This window comes from Amaranthus tricolor, chromosome 15 (genome assembly GCF_026212465.1).
Source record: "Amaranthus tricolor cultivar Red isolate AtriRed21 chromosome 15, ASM2621246v1, whole genome shotgun sequence".
Taxonomy (NCBI): domain Eukaryota; kingdom Viridiplantae; phylum Streptophyta; class Magnoliopsida; order Caryophyllales; family Amaranthaceae; genus Amaranthus; species Amaranthus tricolor.
In genome coordinates this window covers 2804479-2821805 of record NC_080061.1, presented here as the reverse complement: position 1 = coordinate 2821805, position 17327 = coordinate 2804479, and the positions used below count along the sequence as shown (strand labels likewise).

Here is a 17327-nt window from a genome sequence, read left to right as displayed (position 1 = left end):
ACAGCACAAGCATGTGGATCGTGTCAGTCATGCCATGATATAATACAAATTTCTATTTTTTCACTTTTTCTCAACATAAATGGCAAATTTGACGGAATAAGATCCTGTCAATCCTACAAAATGGTGATTGTGGCATGCTCGTTTTCACTGCATCTATTTTAAGGTCGTGTCAGTTATGCTGAGCTGAAACATAGTCCTCAACGCTCATGTGTCAGCTTGATTCAAGCTCATGTGTGTAATTAAAAAAAACCACTAATTTTTAATTGAGGTCGTCTCACCGTGAAATGACTTTAATCGGGTAAGTCAAAACTATTTTTAAAAAGAAATTACATTTATTTATTTTTTAAAAAAACACTTCTTGGAAATTCAGTTTTTATTATACATAGACTCATCTGAGACAGTAGTGACCGAAAAAAGTATATATGTGAGGACCATACTCGATGCAAATAGAATGTGCAAATTGGCCATTGGCCAAAAACAAACAGTTCGTAACACCGAAACGAGAGACCTAACAAAATATCTTCTCCGGCACAAAACTCTCACGAAAAGAAACCAAAAGAGAGGAAAATGGCTTATTTCTCCCTCCTCATTTCTCTCTCCTAAACCCTAATCTTTCTCTTTCTATCCCCCTTTTTCCTCTCGCCGATTTTCTCTCTATCTCTCTCCCTAATCTATGTGATTTAAACACCAAATCTAATCTAATCTTATTTTTCTCAAATCTCGAATCTTAGGGTTTAGATTTTCATTATTCTCTTTCCTTTTTAAACTTTATTCTTCTTAGGATTAAGCGAATTTGAACTGCAACTTATTGTTAGTTATCGATTGTGATATAATGAATAAAATTGGAATGAATTAACTGTTGATTAGTGATTTGATTAATTAATTAAAGTGTGAAAGATGTACAAAGATCGAGGATTGAAACCGGATATGGGCGCTGTGGATCGGAAGAGAATCAATGAAGCGTTGGATAAGCATTTGGAAAGGTCTTCGCCATCGACTTCAAAAGGACTGAATGGTAAAGATAAGGATAGGCTGTCGGCACCGACGGTTATTAGTGGTAGTAGTGGTAAACAACCTTACGATCAAAGAGATTCTCGTTCTGTTTCGCTTTCCAAGAATCGATGCTCTGATGGTCAGCTCCTTTCACTATTTCTTACTTTTTTTCTTTTCTGTTTGTTGAGTTTAATATTCTAGTGTGTAGTTTTAGAAAATGGTGTAGTTTTTGCTCTTTTGTTTGGTATAATGTGGTATATGGTTAGTTGATTGAATTGGTTTTGAATGGTTTGATCTGCTTGTTTTTAAAATTGTAGTGGTTTGGGTTCACTGTTGGGTTTTAATGACTACATTTTGATTGTTTAAGGTGGTAGATTAGAGTTTATTTTACGAAGTGTATGGTTCGTGATGGTAGATATAGAAGTTGTTTGTCATGTTCAACAATCGAGAAAGAATATATAAAAAATTATATTTTGGAAGAAATGATGCAGCAAAAAAGAATGGGGAAAGTATTATTAAGCAAGTTTGTGACGATGTAGGACGCTAATGACTAATAATCGCTACAGGTGTGAGATTGATTGAGGTTTTAATTCGAGTGAAGAGCTGAGTTTTGTGTGTTACTGTTGCTGTATTATGTTAATCATTTGCTATTCCCTTCAAACTGCTACTTAGACACTGTAAGGCAATTGATGAAATTGAGCTTGACCATTTGTTTACCCTTTTTTAGTTGATGTTTGGCAAATTGGCCTATTAAATATGTGCAGTTCTTATTTATGTGAGGTTGCACTTGACCTTTTTGCAGTTTGCTGGGTTAATCGAAAGCAACCTCTTTGTTAATTTTATCATTAATAAGGGAAAAGTTGCGGTCATCCGACTTACTCAATGGCTTTAGGGTAATGGAATGTGATGTCTCTATTACAGAATGTTGTTGAAATGTTGTATACTTAACTTTTTAATGGCTGTTTGTTACACAAAATTCTATTCGCTTTATCAGCCAGTAATTGCTTTTTTTAGATCTTAAAGAACCTGAAAAGGCCTTGATCTGGAGAATCTTAAAATGCTAAATGTTAATTGTTGAACACATTACATCCTAGTTGGCTAGGCCTTGTTGTTTTTGCTCCATCTGTAGGATGTATGTGGTGCTATGATTGCTAGCTGCAATGTATATGATTGCTAGGTGCTATGATTGCTAAATGTTAATTATGAAGTTTGCTTGTTTTATGATTGGAAAAAGAATGTCAGGCTCAGAACTGGAGCTGGTGATCTGGTTGTATTGAACTGCTATAGTTTTTGTGGACTTTTTTTTTTCTCATTTCTAATATTTGGAGGTCGTGTCAATTGTATAGGTGTGGATTTAGAGGTTGAGACGATTCTGCATGCTTCATATTGTATATATTTTGAGATAACAAGTGCATTGTATCAGTATTCTCGGGTACCATGGATAGTGTTTGAGTGGCAATGAGGATGTGGAATTTAGATACTTGAATTAACTTGTGAGGCTGGTATTAGAGGTGGAGGGAAGTGTTAGAATCTCAAAGAAGTTGGTTAAGTTTTTCTACTGAATTATCTCCAACTACTGATGTAGTCTTTGTCGAGGAACAGCCCCATTGTTGTGTATTCACGCAGCTCAATTACCTTTCATATACTCTTTATTGGTGAGCTATGATAGATACTTACAGGTGGTTTGCTTATTTCTATTGTAGTTGCTTATATTAGCTTGATTGTGTGTTTTGGAGGGAATTAGTGTTGTGCATGTGTCTTTTTCTTTGTGAGTGATATAAACAACGACCTTTTTGATTTAGATTTTAGGTCCATATTAGTTATTAATGATGTGCTATGCATCATATGTTATCATGCAAGATTGGAAGGCCTTCGCATTGTGATAAGTTTGAGTTGAATTCTCTACTCGTCATCTTTCTTCTATTTTGCGAACTGCCTTCTTGTTCTGTTTTTCCTTGAATATCTTATCGTAGTTTAGACTGCTTACTCAACTATGATATGTCCCATTAATTTTTATCACTTTATCTGCTTCTTTCACTTTTTTTATCATTGCTCTTGTTCATTTTTGGGTTTTCATGCCATGGCTCTTGACTTGCAGACGAATCAGAAACTGATAGTGAAGAGTCTGATGTTAGTGGGTCAGACGGTGATGACACCTCTTGGATCTCATGGTTTTGCAACTTGCGAGGCAATGAATTTTTTTGTGAAGTTGATGATGATTACATTCAAGATGATTTTAACCTGTGTGGATTAAGCAGTCAAGTCCCATACTATGACTATGCACTGGACTTGATACTGGACGTGGAGTCTTCACATGGTGAGTTCTAAGCTCCTCTCCCCCACCCTTGAATTTTTTTTTTTATTATGATGCATACAAATGTTTAGATGGGTATTTAAGTTATTTGATGCATTATATGGCTAAATTCTTGGTGTTACTTCTGTATTCAGTTTTCATCCAGTTGATGTATCATGTATGTCTATGTTGCATCTTTTTATCATATACATACTTAAGCAAGCGTATTTTGCAAATTTTGTCCCTGTTTAGTTGTCTCACTACATTGCTTACCAGTGTATAGGTTTATAATTGGCCTGTAGTAAATATGAGTTAAGTATTAGAAGTCTTCCTTGGGTAATGCTTGATCAATAATGCTAACTAAACCCACTCCTCTGTATCTCGTCTTGACTTCCCGTCCTTAGAAATTTTTTATGTTTCCTTCATTCCCTAGTCCCCAACCAACCTCTATCAGCAGCTTTGGCCCAACTTTATACACACCAAATTTCTCTAACCACTACAACAATTATTTTTTTTTCTATTGGTACCTTTCATTGCCCTTCCACAGCTGCGAATTTTCGTGATTGATATCAACCATCTAAGCTCTGGTTATTTTACCATTGAAAAGTCCTGTATATCATGGAGACTTTGGATTTTGCATGTCCCCTACTCTTCTCGAATGCTTTTTTTCTTTTTTTGTCAGAGTGACAGATGGTGGCCAGAGAATGTTTGGTTGGTTGATGAGGTTATGACGGAGTTGTGAAGGACACTTGGTTGGTTGATGGCATTTTGGATCTATAGTGGATGTGTCGTGCACCGTTTTTGTGGGGTCATACGGTGGTTGGGGTTGGTGGTGGTCATAATGGCTAATGATCATAGTGTACTATAGAGAAAATTGTGAGTTTTGTGGGACTTCTGGACTGTAGAGAACTTCTGATCATAGGGATTTGAATGAGTTGGTGACTGAGAAAAGGGGAAATGGAAGTCAAAAAATCATAAACAATGTTTAGAATTAGGGAAACAAGTGTCATGATTATCTTCTCCTTTGCTGAAACCCCCATATGTAATCGTTTTCTCTTTCTTGGTTATGCCTGCAACAGATTGCTGATGCTGCTCCAGTGTGTTACTTCTACCTTTGTTCAGTTATTCTATTTTTACAAGGCATGTATGTTGTCTACAGGTGATATGTTTACTGATGAGCAGAACGAGTTAGTTGAATCTGCAGCGGAGATGCTTTATGGTCTAATCCATGCTCGATACATATTGACAAGCAAAGGGATGGCTGCAATGGTGAGAAATATCTTAGTTACATTATGTTATACCTAGGATGCCAAAATATTAATTGGGTGTTCTGGTCGGCATACAGCTCGAGAAATATAAAAACTATGACTTTGGAAGATGTCCAAGGGTTTACTGCTGTGGACAACCTTGCCTTCCTGTTGGGCAATCTGATCTTGCAAGATCCAGCACAGTAAAAATTTACTGTCCTAAATGCGAAGATATCTTCTATCCTCGCTCGAAGTATCAAGGCAGTATCCTTCGATATTTGAAAACTCTTTTAATGTTATTGCCTATCTCCTTTTGATAGCTGCTTGCTGCTTTTCACTCATGTTGATTACTGATGTGCATCATAAATGCCCAGTGGTTTGTAGATTATAATGAGCTACATGATTCTTTTCTTCTCCATATATTCATGTACTAGGACTAAGAATCTTCATCCTTCCTGATGTAGATTAGCAGTATTGCTTCTCATATCATTGTCTGCATATGGACCATCAATGCAATTCGCAGCTAAAGTTATTAGGATCGAGATTCCACTTTGAATTGTTCAGAAATGTAGGATCGAGTCCATAAAATCGAATCATAAGAGCGTAGGATTCTACAAACAAACTTAAATATGGTAAAAGATTTAGTAAATGAAGGTAATAAGAAAAAATTATAAAAAATTAAGACTAAATTTGCAGAATCGGATTGTTAAATCGTAGGCATCATTGTTTTCCAGATGTTAGTTTTGCTGTGTATTTCTGTAGTGTTTACTTGATAGCAATCACATTTATTGCTATATTTTCTTTGACAAGTTGTAGATGTTGATGGAGCTTATTTTGGAACGACCTTTCCTCACCTATTCTTGATGACATACCCTCATCTCAATACTCAAAAACCAAGTCAGAGCTATACTCCTAGGGTATTTGGTTTCAAGCTCCACAAACCATGATTGTCCAAAAACCCTGTCGGTTAGAACAAATACGCAGTTCATTACCTCCACCTATCCTAGGGAGGATATGTTGCTGGATGTCGAGTTTTAAGAAGTGAGATCAGAAAGCTTATACAACCGCCAGGAAACTGCTGTCCTGGGTTAAATGCTATGTTTACCGTAAATTTACCTTCCCCCATCCCCCCACCCCCTAATACGGGAGAAGAAGAAAAATGCAGTGGTAGTCTGGTAGATGCTGCACTTCCTGTTATTATCACTCTTATCCAAAATTATATCTACCTTATTATAGTGTTTGTAAGCTATGTATTTGGAACTTGAAAGTGTTCAAATTAATCTTGTATTTTTTTTTTTTGCCCTTAGTTTTGCAAGTAGTTTGAAAATCCTCGGTTCCTTGTAACAAAACTGAAAAAAAAAAAAAAAAAAAAAAAAAGTTTTTTCGTGTATAATTTACTTTTCTTTGGTTTATCTTTATTTTTAAAAAAGAAATTTACTATATTTTGTCACTGATGAAGAGAAGCTTACCCTTGCCAAAAATTATTTTTGTTGAATTCTTAAGAAAATTGTGTTCACTAGCTTTAAAGCTTCTGTTCTGCAACGAGTATGGAGGTGTTTTGTGTTTAGTATGGGCTTGAATTTTCTGTTACCATTTTTGGTTCGGGAAAGCTCTATTGAACGTTATTCCGATTTTCGCAGACAAGTATCATAGTATACTCATAAATTATAATACTTACGATGCTAATGATGATATTATGTCATTGAAATACTAATGCTTAAGAATAATTATCATTCAAAAAAATGCATAGGAATAATATAAATATGTAAACAATTGTTGTTTACCTTTAAATATTCTATTTAGGTTATGTTTGAAAAAGTGAAAAGGGGCCGAAGGATAAAAAAAAATAAAGTTCATCCTCTATCACATTTTTACGATGTATATTGTTGTATACAGTCACATTAGTGAAGTGTATTTCATTAATAATCAGCCCGACTTTTTCTATTGCAGTTCACAAATAAGTCAATGCCGAAAGAAAACATATTGTCTCGAAGGTTTGACCCATCAAACACAATTGGTAAAATTGAGCATAAAAATAGTGGAGTAACCAAAATTTAGTCGCGATCACAAATATATGAACAACTAAACTTACTTATATGATAATCGTAATTAACATTATTTTGTTATATACTTGGAACATTTGGATAAAATTTTCACATTTCTTGAATGCAATGTTTTAGAAAGGGACCTATAAATTTATAAAACGTATGGAGCAAAATTATCCACTTCTCTCCCACAAGTCCACAATATACATTTATGATCACCAATACCATCCACCTCTCTCCCACAACTCCTCAACATACATTTATGATCACCAAAACCATCCACTTTTCAAGAATTTTTGACCAAAATAGTCATTTATTAAGCAGATTGAGGACATATTTATACTTAGGAGTTCTCATAAATGAAATTCCTACCAAAAAAAATACAAACATATGGTATGGAGTACATAGCATTGCTAATGGGGCCAACATGAGAAAAGATAAGAGCAAATTATATAATACTAGAATTTAAAGGAAATTTCTTATCCTATCCAAGTTGAGTGATGGCATTTTATTCCTGATTTGGATTTGTGGAGGCTGCCTTTTTGCTTTCAATGTAGATGTCTATCACAATTTATGAGAATTTTTTTTTTTAAATGCAATTTATTGAAGATTGGTGCAATTACTATAGAATTAGCTATTTAGCTTCACAATCACAACATAAACTTGTGTTTTGGATCCAACTAGCTTCCCTAATGAAGTAATAGAAATCAATCATAATTTGAGGGTTTGCGTCTCATAATGGATCTAAGTCAAGTTCGAGTTTGTTTCTAGTGATTTAAGTTCGCAGCCACTTTATAAATCAAAACTCTATCTGTAGATCATGACCCAATTTAAACTTATGTTCTTGGTTAGATTTCAAAAGGGTTTCCATCTCATAACGAATATGAGTCAAGCTCGAGTTTGTTTTTAGTGATTTAAGTTCAAATTACAATCACTTTATAAATCGAAACTCTATCTATAGATCATGACCCAATCTAAACTTATATTCTTAATTAGACTTCAAACCTAATTTATAAGAATTTTGACGTAAGAATATTAAAAATACTAATATAACTTGAACTTGTTTTAGGGAGTACACCCAATGAGTTTAGACTTGGGTTTAAAACTTTCAGAGTTTGCATCAGCTCAAAATAAAAAATTTTAAGTTTTAATAGATCCGATTATTTATCAGCTTAAAATAAAAACTCAAAATCTAATTGGGTTCGATCAATTTTCATTCCTTATGTTAACACTATTATTTCTTTAAATAAATAAAATCATTTTCAAGTCTAAATAAATACCTCTATAATTTTACCCCTACCAACTTTCCATGTCATAGCAATTTCGGCCATACTTTGGTATCCCAAAAGATCACAATTTGCATCCTCATGAGTCATGTCATAATTGTAGTTATCCCAATGGATTGGAGTAACCGTGTAACTATTTTGACTAAATTACTTGTATCAAAGTATGTTAAGCTAAATATTCATCCATATCTTTGGGTTTTAGATTGTTGTTCTATCACACTCCTCATCTTAACATATGGTTGTCATGCCGACTAGTCATCTGTCAAGGTCATCATCTATTCATCTAATTCAACTAAACTACTAAAAATTAATTTAAACTGATTAACTATATTTTTAATAATTAAATTCAAATATACTGAGAGCAAAGACTAGTAGGTCAATTTAACTTTAAATTTCAACAAAGACTGATCAATTTAATATTAACATAGAAGGGTCTTATAAACATGTGCACAATGAACAATTGCTTAGAACATCAATCTTAAAAAGTCTCGATAAAGTATATATATTTTTAATATATGTTTATATCAATGTAGTCCTTGTTGAATAATGGAAATTATACTATTGAATTATTTTTAAAAGGTAGATTATTTTTTCAATCATTTTACGTTAAATTTAACTTCGTTTTTAGAACTATAAAATTATGAAATTCTACATAGTACTATATATATCCAAGATAACTCTATAACAACACAAGTACGTTGTTTGAATATGTTTATCTAGTGAATGAATTGAGTTTCATATTGACTTATTTATTTTAAATTGACTTAGACAATCATCTTGGATTAATCAATCAACTTGATCAAGCATAGAGTCAATTTGAATCCATAAAAGTATCATTCATTCCATTTTTCTTTTGTAATTCAACTTGACCTAATCATCATCTTCAACCCATTTAAGTTGTAGGAATAAGACTTGATTATGTATAAAGTCAATTTGAATGATCACAAATGCAATTCACTCGACTCGTTTTTTATTATTCAACTTGACCTAGTCATCATTTTCACATGCAATATAATCTCTTTAAAATAGTTCTTACCCGAAAATTTTAAATGTTGAGAAAAAAAGAGTAATGGTCTAACAAAGGATAGTTTATGTTATATAATTGAATCAATGAACATGAACATTATCTAACACAATCATTGAATTAAATATTGATAATTGAAAAACAAAAACTAAATTAGGATTAAATCAAGAATTAGATGATTAGATGTGACGTATACTTCAATACCCCACTTGCCCAATAGGATTAAGATCAACTATCCCATTCCCCCCTAACCTTTCATCAACTTATACCAATCACTTTTCCTTTGTAGAATCCACCAACACCAACAGAAAACTAAATCCACCAACAGAAAAACCAATCAAAACCAAGGATTTATAATTTCAAAACACCCACCATTTTCCACTTCCTAATCCAACAAAAACAATCACAAAATACCCAAATTTTGCAATGAAACAATAACCCAATTTCCTTTATCAATCAACCAATCAAAAAAACCAATTAAAGTTTAAATCTTTAATGGATTCATCACTCAAAAGCCCTAAAGTTTTGATCTTTCATCTTTGTCATAGATTAAGTAACACCCAAAACAAGATCCAATTCCAAAAAACTCCATGGTTGTTTCTTATTGCTATTCTACTTTCCCTCTCTTCACTTTACTTGTTGACTTCAAACTCAATTGATTTCATTTGGGTTTTTGCTTTTTTAGCTGCTCTTGTTATATCACTCACTCTAGCTCTTCCTCACCTTCCTCAACCTAGATTCTTTACTACCAAATCTCACCCATTTAAGGTTTCTGCAATTAATCCAACCTTAAACTATACTCCTCCTGTTGTTTGGACAATTGGGTCAAATCCTAAATTGGATAAAAGTTTGGATTCAGGGTTTAGAGTCAAGGGTTTTAGTAATGGGGATTTTTATGAAGGGGAATTTCATAAGGGGAAGTGTTCAGGAAATGGGGTTTATCACTACTATATGTGTGGAAAGTATGAAGGTGATTGGATTGATGGGAAATATGATGGGTATGGAGTGGAAACTTGGGCAAAAGGAAGTAGATATAGGGGACAATATAGGCAAGGATTGAGGCATGGTATTGGGATTTATAGGTTTTATACTGGTGATGTTTATCAAGGAGAGTGGTCTAATGGACAATCTCATGGTTGTGGAGTTTATGCTTCTGAGGATGGTAGCAAATATGTTGGAGAGTTTAAGTGGGGTGTTAAGCATGGATTTGGTGTCTACCAATATAGGTAAGTTTTTTCTCTAATAACTTTGTTTTTGATTATTAAGCTTTAAAGTTGTGATTTTGCTTCTTTTAGATTACTTCTATTGGTTTATGGAGCTGATCCCAATATTTGTTGAATAGGGATCTGACAATTTTGTTGTTATTGCTGTTGTAGAGTACTAATATTGCTTAATGTTTGTTGGTGATTTGTTACTTTGACTTGGTTACAATGAGCAATGGTTATTCATCAAGAGTCCAACATCATGTAGCTTTACATAGTCATGGTTTTTTATGGGCAGAATTGGATGTTTTAGGGAAAAATAGGGAATCAAAATTGATGGGATTTTGTAATATTGGTTCTCAATGATCTAATGTTGATGACATGGTCACATGATTAATGTAGTCTACATGGTCCATGATTTGTAATTATTTGCTTGGATGGATTGAATATGAGTTTGTCACTTCAAAAAAAAAATTAAATATGAGTTTGTCTTAGAAGTTGGGAAACCACTTAACTCAAAAAGTTCAAAACTTTTTGGTTTTTTTAGGATAATGCTCCTTAGCCCTTTGAATTTGCCGCATAAAGCTATTCAAAGTGAGCTTTTTAGGTGTTGTGTAGCAAATTCAAGGAGACGGTGGGAGTACATTTGTAAAATGAAAAAGTACACTTTGAAGGAGACCTAAGGGATCTTAGGTGGGACCTAAACCACTGATCCTCACTTAGAAATAGCTTTATTTGTATAATGAACTGGTGTTTAGCTTTAGATGTTCTTTAATGGAGTAAACCGTCTTTTTAGTTGTGAAGTAGCATACATGAGCAGTGAGGTTGCGCTCATCCGATCTTCTTTTCTTTAGAGGTGCTTATAGCCAATAGACATTAAACTTGGGTGGTTGTTTGTTCGCAACTTACTCTAAATTTTTTGGGATTAAGGCTTTAACATTATTGTCGTTGTGTTGCTTGTTTACGACTTGCTCTTAGTTTTTGGGTAGTTGTTGCTTAATAGCGACTTACTCTTAATTTTTTGCTTCCGGATTAAGCTATATAATAATACATTGCTTATCAATACTTGGACAAATTTGTTGTCTGAGCCTCTCAACTTAAGTATCCCTATAATTTACCAATTTTAACTGCATTCCTTAAAAGGTTTTCCACATTCACTTTACAGAAATGGAGATGTATATGCTGGTGAATACTTTGCTGACAAGATGCATGGGTTCGGAGTTTACAAATTCGGCAATGGACACCAATACGAGGGGTCCTGGCACGAGGGTAGAAGGCAAGGGATGGGTGCTTACACTTTCAGAAACGGGGATCCTCAATCGGGTTACTGGCAAAATGGGTTCCTCGTTAAAGCAAGCTATCAAACTCAATCACCTGAACTCGAATCTCACTTTTCTGCTTATTCGTGCAAAGTTTCTACTGCTATTCAGGTAAAGAACGATCTAATATAAAAACCGCAATAAATTTTAAGCGTTTTTCCACGCTTTAGCGTATAATGTATTTCGATGTGTTCATTAAACGTGATTGAGCCCCTTAGCCCAGCTTAGTGTTTTCAAGTTTGGGCGGAGTTTTTGGCCTTCCGTGTGCCAAATTTATTTGGCCATGCCTATACTGGTCTAAGAAGTAAGCCTTTTTGTATTTGCAGAAAGCAAGGGCAGCATCTGAGAAAGCATATAATGTGAAAACAGTAGACGACAGAGTGAACAAAACCGTAGCAGCTGCTAACCGAGCAGCTAATGCAGCACGAGTGGCAGCTGTAAAGGCTGTTCAAACGAGGATGCACGAAGGAATCAACAGTCGAGTTCTGTTACGAAATTTCTGAGAACACCCCCCTCAAAAAATGACAGACCGATACTGAAAAATGCTGTTCAAACGAGGATGCATGAAGGAACCGAGTACTTTGTCTTCCCAACCGGAAGAATGCAACTGCAAACAAAAACCCTACATGTAACGAGAATCGTTACAACGCATATGTAGATCATTGAAGAGATCAAATCTCAAGCTTTATAGCTCATAAACCAAGATGTACATAGTTGAATAGGCGGTATTCTGGCAGTGGTGCCGAAGGTGCTGGCTGCTGAATTCTAGCATGACGTTTTTGGGGTAATCTCCGTGGATGTAATATTGATGTAATCCAAAACAGCAGCTATATCTTATTTATCCGTATAGCTCGATTCATCATGTACAATCACTCTAGTTAATCAATCGAATTTCCGAAATTTCACATCAGATTGAGCCAAATGCAGCATGTTAATGTACATCAGCTGGTAGCTTCTTTCATATGATCTTTGTCAAAGGCTCACTCAATTCTTGATGCTTTATATTGGCTATTATATAGATGTCCATTCTCGATGCAGCCAAATTTTCACAAATTATGATAAAACATAAATTATCGTAAAATGGGATTTGATCCTTTTTAGCAATTATAATTATAGTATATATAAATCCTGAAAACGAAAAGTTATGACCTATAGGAACATCGTTCCAATTTATGTACTAAATACATCAAAATAAATAAACCCGTTTGAGCAAAACCAAAAAACCCACGGAAATAGCAAGTATCCGCAACAACCAAGAGTTAAGGACCAAAGCTTTCAATCATATTATCGATTTTTGGGTGGTAGATAATCTTGTCGAACATGTGTTTCAAATTGTTGTGAGCGACCATCTCTTCTAGCACACGATCCTCAAAAATGTTTGACTTGGTATTTTTGTTGAGCATGATTTCCTCGGAAGAAGAAAAGACAAGCTCGGATATAAGGTCCTTTTTAGACTGTCTACGATACTTGGCTTCTTCAAGAGTTCCGGAGATAATCAAATGATAAACAAACACATCTTTAAGTTGGCCAATCCTATAAGCTCGACTTATTGCTTGTCGTTCCACAGAGGGATTCCACACGACATCAAGTAAAACAACCCTTGACGCACCAACAAGATGGATACCTTCGGAACAAGCCTTTATGGAAGCCAAAAGAACCCGAGCTTGAGTTGTTGGATCATTGAAAAGGGTTATCGTGGATTGTCTGTCCTTCGAGCTTTGCTTACCATCCATATACAACAATTGAGTCCCCATGGTCCAGTCAAAAGTAAATTTGAGCAAATCCCCAATAAATTCCAAGGGGTCAAGAAACTGCCCAAACACTAGTACTCTTTCCCCCTTGCTTAGCTTAATCAACTCAATAAGGAACCTGATTTTTGCCCCTGCATCACAATCCATGTTGTGCTTTTTTAGTTTGGCCTCGAGTTGTTTATCAACAAAATCGGGTTTCTTATGGCAGAGGATTGAAGGATGAACAGCAGTAATCGAGACCAAATTCTCATCTTTGAATATATTTCTCGTCCTTGATGAGTTCAAGAGCGCGAAACACTGCTTCTGCAAAGGAGACGGGTTCAAAATAACCAGTGAATGGAATAGCCCTTTTAAAATCTTCTTGAATATCTCCCCCTTATGTACATGCACGAACGGTTTGATCCTTTTTCTGAACTCGTCAATTCTTCTACTATCTTGTTCATAATACCCTGATAAAACCGGTCCCCAAAACTCTTCTCGCACTAACGAGATTGTGTTATGAAGCTCTTCAAAGTTATTCTGAAATGGTGTTCCCGATAAGATCACCCTTTTCTTAGTAGATATCTCCGACAACACTTTCCATATACTACTGTCGTCATTTCTAGCTGTATGCCCTTCGTCTAAAACTATTATTCCTGGCGTCTTAAGAAGAATTTCCCTCATCTTATCATCTCCGTCTGTCTCACCAGCAAGTTGTCGTAAAAGTCCATAGCTCATCGCAAGAACACCCTTCCCTGAGGCCCAACTATAAATCTTTACACTCCGGATTACCTTCTTGTCTCTGCATCCCTTCCCTACATAACTAACAATCTTCGAGTCCTCCTTCCCTGTCAGCTCCGTATCATTCAGGGTATAAAACGGAATATCAACACCCCACCTAGCAAACTCTTCTTCCCACGTTCGAAGCATACTAAAAGGCGCTACAATTATTGGTTTCGCCTTCTTATATTGCTTCATGTACGATTGCAAGAACACAATTGCAAGACGAGTCTTCCCTGTCCCGGGTGCATGACATATAATGCAACCGCCCAAACCAAAGTCAGCACTAGACTGCCCGAGTTCATCGATTTTTATCCCCCCTGCAACATTTCTCCAAATGAACTCAAATCCTTCGCGCTGGTGAGGATACAGTGTCCTCTTCACCCCTGGTATAAGGTCCCACACAGTTCCTTCAGTGTCATCATCAGAGAACATTGAATGATCATCATGATCATACCCAGAATCGGGAAACTGAAAACAATTGTTACCCAAGTTATCTTCATAATAGAACCTTCCATAGCGTCTTCTGTCCTCCCTTCCAAACGGGTTCTTATGCTGTCGCATACAAACCGAAATATTTGACTTTATAGACAGAATCATACCAGCAAAAGGGACTGAATACATCATAAACACAATGAAAAAGACTTACAAATTCTGGCATGACATACTTCATTTCGAGCTTTACATAAGAGCAGAATTTGCATACGACTCCGATTTCCTCATCGAGGATGAGATAATGTTTTCCTTTAGTACAAAGTTTCTTTTGCAAAATGGGACAATTGGTTGGAACATCTTCATTGCCATCTTCACTATTGTACTGCAAATTAGGATACACATTCATAAAGTGTAGCTAAAAGCATTAATGCCAATATGAATCAAATCTTGCTATAAAAGTACTATTAAACAACAAAGAACATAAATTAATCAACCATCAGTTTAAGTGTTTGGTAAAGTTGATTCTTTGACATGGCATCAAAAGTCAGCATGTCAAGAGGTCACGAATTTTAATCACAAGACAATCATCCCTCGTTTAAAATGGAACATTCAGCACTAGATCGTTGCATCCACACATCCAACCCGAAAGGCTCTCGTGTGAGAAGGCGTGTTAGATATATTAGATGTAAGTATATCACGAGGCTTCAAGTATCAGCTTAAATTTTTGGTTGAGTTGGTTCCTTTGACAGATACAACATATTTGGCTTCTAATTCAACCATAATTAATCATACAACACATCTAATTTCTAAAGCATAACATAAGCTAGGAATTAAATCAAAAGCCATACCATATGAGATTCATCAATACCAATATTGCAAGCTGCAAGAGCAAAATCAAATTCTTTAAAAAGTTCATCAAATTCTTCTTCTTCTTCAGTTTTTAGAGCTACTTTCTTATCACCTCCAAGTCTAAACTTCAATGGAATTTCACACTCATTTTTCTTAGAAAACATCTCATCTAATATTTCATTTCCACCATCCAAAACTGTGTTTAAGAGTGTGTTTTGGAACTCATTATTATTCTCCTTTTTCTTAACTTTAATATTTGAAGGCACAAATTTTGACTCAACATTTATGTTTTTGGGTGGTCTTCCTCTTTTCACTTTGGGTTGAATTTCTTGTTTTTTCTCCTTCACAACCTCCCAATCCCACCCAAATGGACCTTCTTTCTTTTTCTCTTCCCTTTGATTATCATTATCAACAATTCTATCAACAAACTTACTAGACTTATCATCATCACCTTCTTCATTATCATCACTATCAATAAAAACAACATCACCATCATTAACATTCCCAACAAAAATATTATCACTAGGATCCTTTTTTCTCTCAACAAACTTACTAGACTTATCATCATCATCATCATTATCATCATCATCGTCATCATTACCATCGCCATCATCATCATTACCATCACCATCATCATCATCATAATCCTTATCAGAAACATCCCCATCCTCTTCACTTGATGAACTAGACTTGGAATCAGACAATTCTTTTTCAACTTCATCAACATCATCAATATTCAACCTACATAATAGTGGGTTATAACATTCATGTATAATTTGACAAGAATCATCACTATCATAACCATTAACATCAACCATCAGTTTCTCATTCCCCTTCTTATCATCAAACACATCATAATCATTACCAAAATCATCATCAAAAACTTCTTTTTTCACAATCTTCATTTCATTTTTTTGGGTTTTTTTCTTAGATTCAATAAACGCATGTTCATCAACAAAATAAATCATCTCGTCCTCTTTATCTTTTTCTTTCATAACTTCACCCACCATTTTCCCACCATTATCAAACACTAAAACTTGCTTTGTTTTCTTTTCCCATTTATTTCTCGCAGCCAAACGAGATTTTCTTATTGCTTCATTCAATATTTTAGCCTTTTGAAACCTTGTTCTCACCATTTTTTCCTTAAAATTCTAACCCAATAATCAAAACAATTAAAAACAGAGTTTTTAAGATTCAATTATGAATTATATGACCCAAAAGGAAGAAACTAAAAAATAAAAATGCAGAAGAAATGAAATGAAAAATAGTGAAAATTTAATGCTGTTTAGTACTTAGAAGTATCACTTTATTAGGTTTTTCAGAGAGAATTGATGCAGCCTATGAAGGGCAAGGAAGATTGGGCGCCAAAAATACATGCAACCCAGTACACTTTCTAGGAAGGTTTTTTTGGCATTTGCTTCGAGGTAATTGAAAAAAATACGTCCTTTACATCAAATGAATCGCCTTATTTGATTTTTTAGATTCTATTAAATGCACAAATTTAATTTTAAATTTTTTTAATTATGTGTAATTAATAATTATGAAAATTTAATAAATTAATAAAATTTATATCGAGAAGAATCAAATAAAAAATTAAACAGCCGGTCTTTTAAGAGACCGTCTCTTTGATAAACGTCTCTCAAACTCAACCCATTAAAAATTAATTAAAGTAAAAAATGACAATGGGTTGATCAAATTAGAGATGATCTCTCAAAAAAACTGTCTCACGATAATTTGTGTAATAATTAAATGTGACAATTACTCTGAATCGAAGAAAATATATAAAAACTGGTGTAATTAATAAAGTAAATTAATAGAGAAAATATTAGAACTGTCAAATTTTTACCAAGACGTTTTACTAAAGTTGGTGAATTGTTAAGTTGTAAGCAAAAAGTATTTGGTCAATTTTTATTACTTGAGCTTTTATTACACAAATATAACATACAAATTATTTTTAAGAAAAATTACCTAAAATAATTCAATTTTTTTTTTGATTTTTTAACAATTTTCACATATTGATTAACCAAGAATAATCTAAACTTTAGGGGATGTTTGCCTAGAGTAAATTTGGATAACCCAATGACCTTTTATAGTAGGTAATTCGCCAAAAAAAGTAAACTGAAA

At 34.3% G+C, this 17327-nt stretch overlaps 3 protein-coding genes across 3 annotated transcripts; 2 read left to right on the top strand and 1 right to left on the bottom strand.

The window, feature by feature from the left end:
- Positions 1-330: 330 nt before the first annotated feature.
- On the top strand, positions 331-5752 carry LOC130801664 (casein kinase II subunit beta-1-like). Its single transcript, XM_057665550.1, has 5 exons — positions 331-1132; positions 3092-3310; positions 4446-4555; positions 4632-4797; positions 5350-5752. The coding sequence occupies exons 1-5, from the start codon at positions 898-900 to the stop codon at positions 5478-5480; spliced, it is 861 nt and encodes a 286-aa protein (XP_057521533.1). The 5' UTR covers positions 331-897; the 3' UTR covers positions 5481-5752.
- Positions 5753-8947: 3195 nt separating this feature from the next.
- LOC130801663 (uncharacterized) lies at positions 8948-12316 on the top strand. Its single transcript, XM_057665549.1, has 3 exons — positions 8948-10114; positions 11256-11520; positions 11736-12316. The coding sequence occupies exons 1-3, from the start codon at positions 9384-9386 to the stop codon at positions 11910-11912; spliced, it is 1173 nt and encodes a 390-aa protein (XP_057521532.1). The 5' UTR covers positions 8948-9383; the 3' UTR covers positions 11913-12316.
- Positions 12317-12452: 136 nt separating this feature from the next.
- LOC130801767 (SNF2 domain-containing protein CLASSY 4-like) lies at positions 12453-16339 on the bottom strand. The gene is made up of 3 exons (XM_057665647.1): positions 15203-16339; positions 14569-14736; positions 12453-14474 (listed from the first exon to the last, which is right to left on the bottom strand). The coding sequence occupies exons 1-3, from the start codon at positions 16337-16339 to the stop codon at positions 12669-12671; spliced, it is 3111 nt and encodes a 1036-aa protein (XP_057521630.1). The 3' UTR covers positions 12453-12668.
- Positions 16340-17327: the final 988 nt, after the last annotated feature.

What these genes read in the sequence shown, in the direction of transcription:
- LOC130801664 (XM_057665550.1), top strand. Translation starts at nt 898, where the DNA reads ATGTACAAAGATCGAGGATTGAAACCGGATATGGGCGCTGTGGATCGG. An exon ending in GGACGTGGAGTCTTCACATG is followed by an intron (nt 3,311 to 4,445) that starts GTGAGTTCTAAG and finishes TGTTGTCTACAG; the next exon opens with GTGATATGTTTACTGATGAG. An exon ending in TCGCTCGAAGTATCAAGGCA is followed by an intron (nt 4,798 to 5,349) that starts GTATCCTTCGAT and finishes GACAAGTTGTAG; the next exon opens with ATGTTGATGGAGCTTATTTT.
- LOC130801663 (XM_057665549.1), top strand. Translation starts at nt 9,384, where the DNA reads ATGGATTCATCACTCAAAAGCCCTAAAGTTTTGATCTTTCATCTTTGT. An exon ending in TTTGGTGTCTACCAATATAG is followed by an intron (nt 10,115 to 11,255) that starts GTAAGTTTTTTC and finishes TTCACTTTACAG; the next exon opens with AAATGGAGATGTATATGCTG. An exon ending in AAGTTTCTACTGCTATTCAG is followed by an intron (nt 11,521 to 11,735) that starts GTAAAGAACGAT and finishes TTGTATTTGCAG; the next exon opens with AAAGCAAGGGCAGCATCTGA.
- LOC130801767 (XM_057665647.1), bottom strand. Translation starts at nt 16,339, where the DNA reads ATGGTGAGAACAAGGTTTCAAAAGGCTAAAATATTGAATGAAGCAATA. An exon ending in GTATTGATGAATCTCATATG is followed by an intron (nt 14,737 to 15,202) that starts GTATGGCTTTTG and finishes CCTAATTTGCAG; the next exon opens with TACAATAGTGAAGATGGCAA. An exon ending in AGTATGTCATGCCAGAATTT is followed by an intron (nt 14,475 to 14,568) that starts GTAAGTCTTTTT and finishes TGTATGCGACAG; the next exon opens with CATAAGAACCCGTTTGGAAG.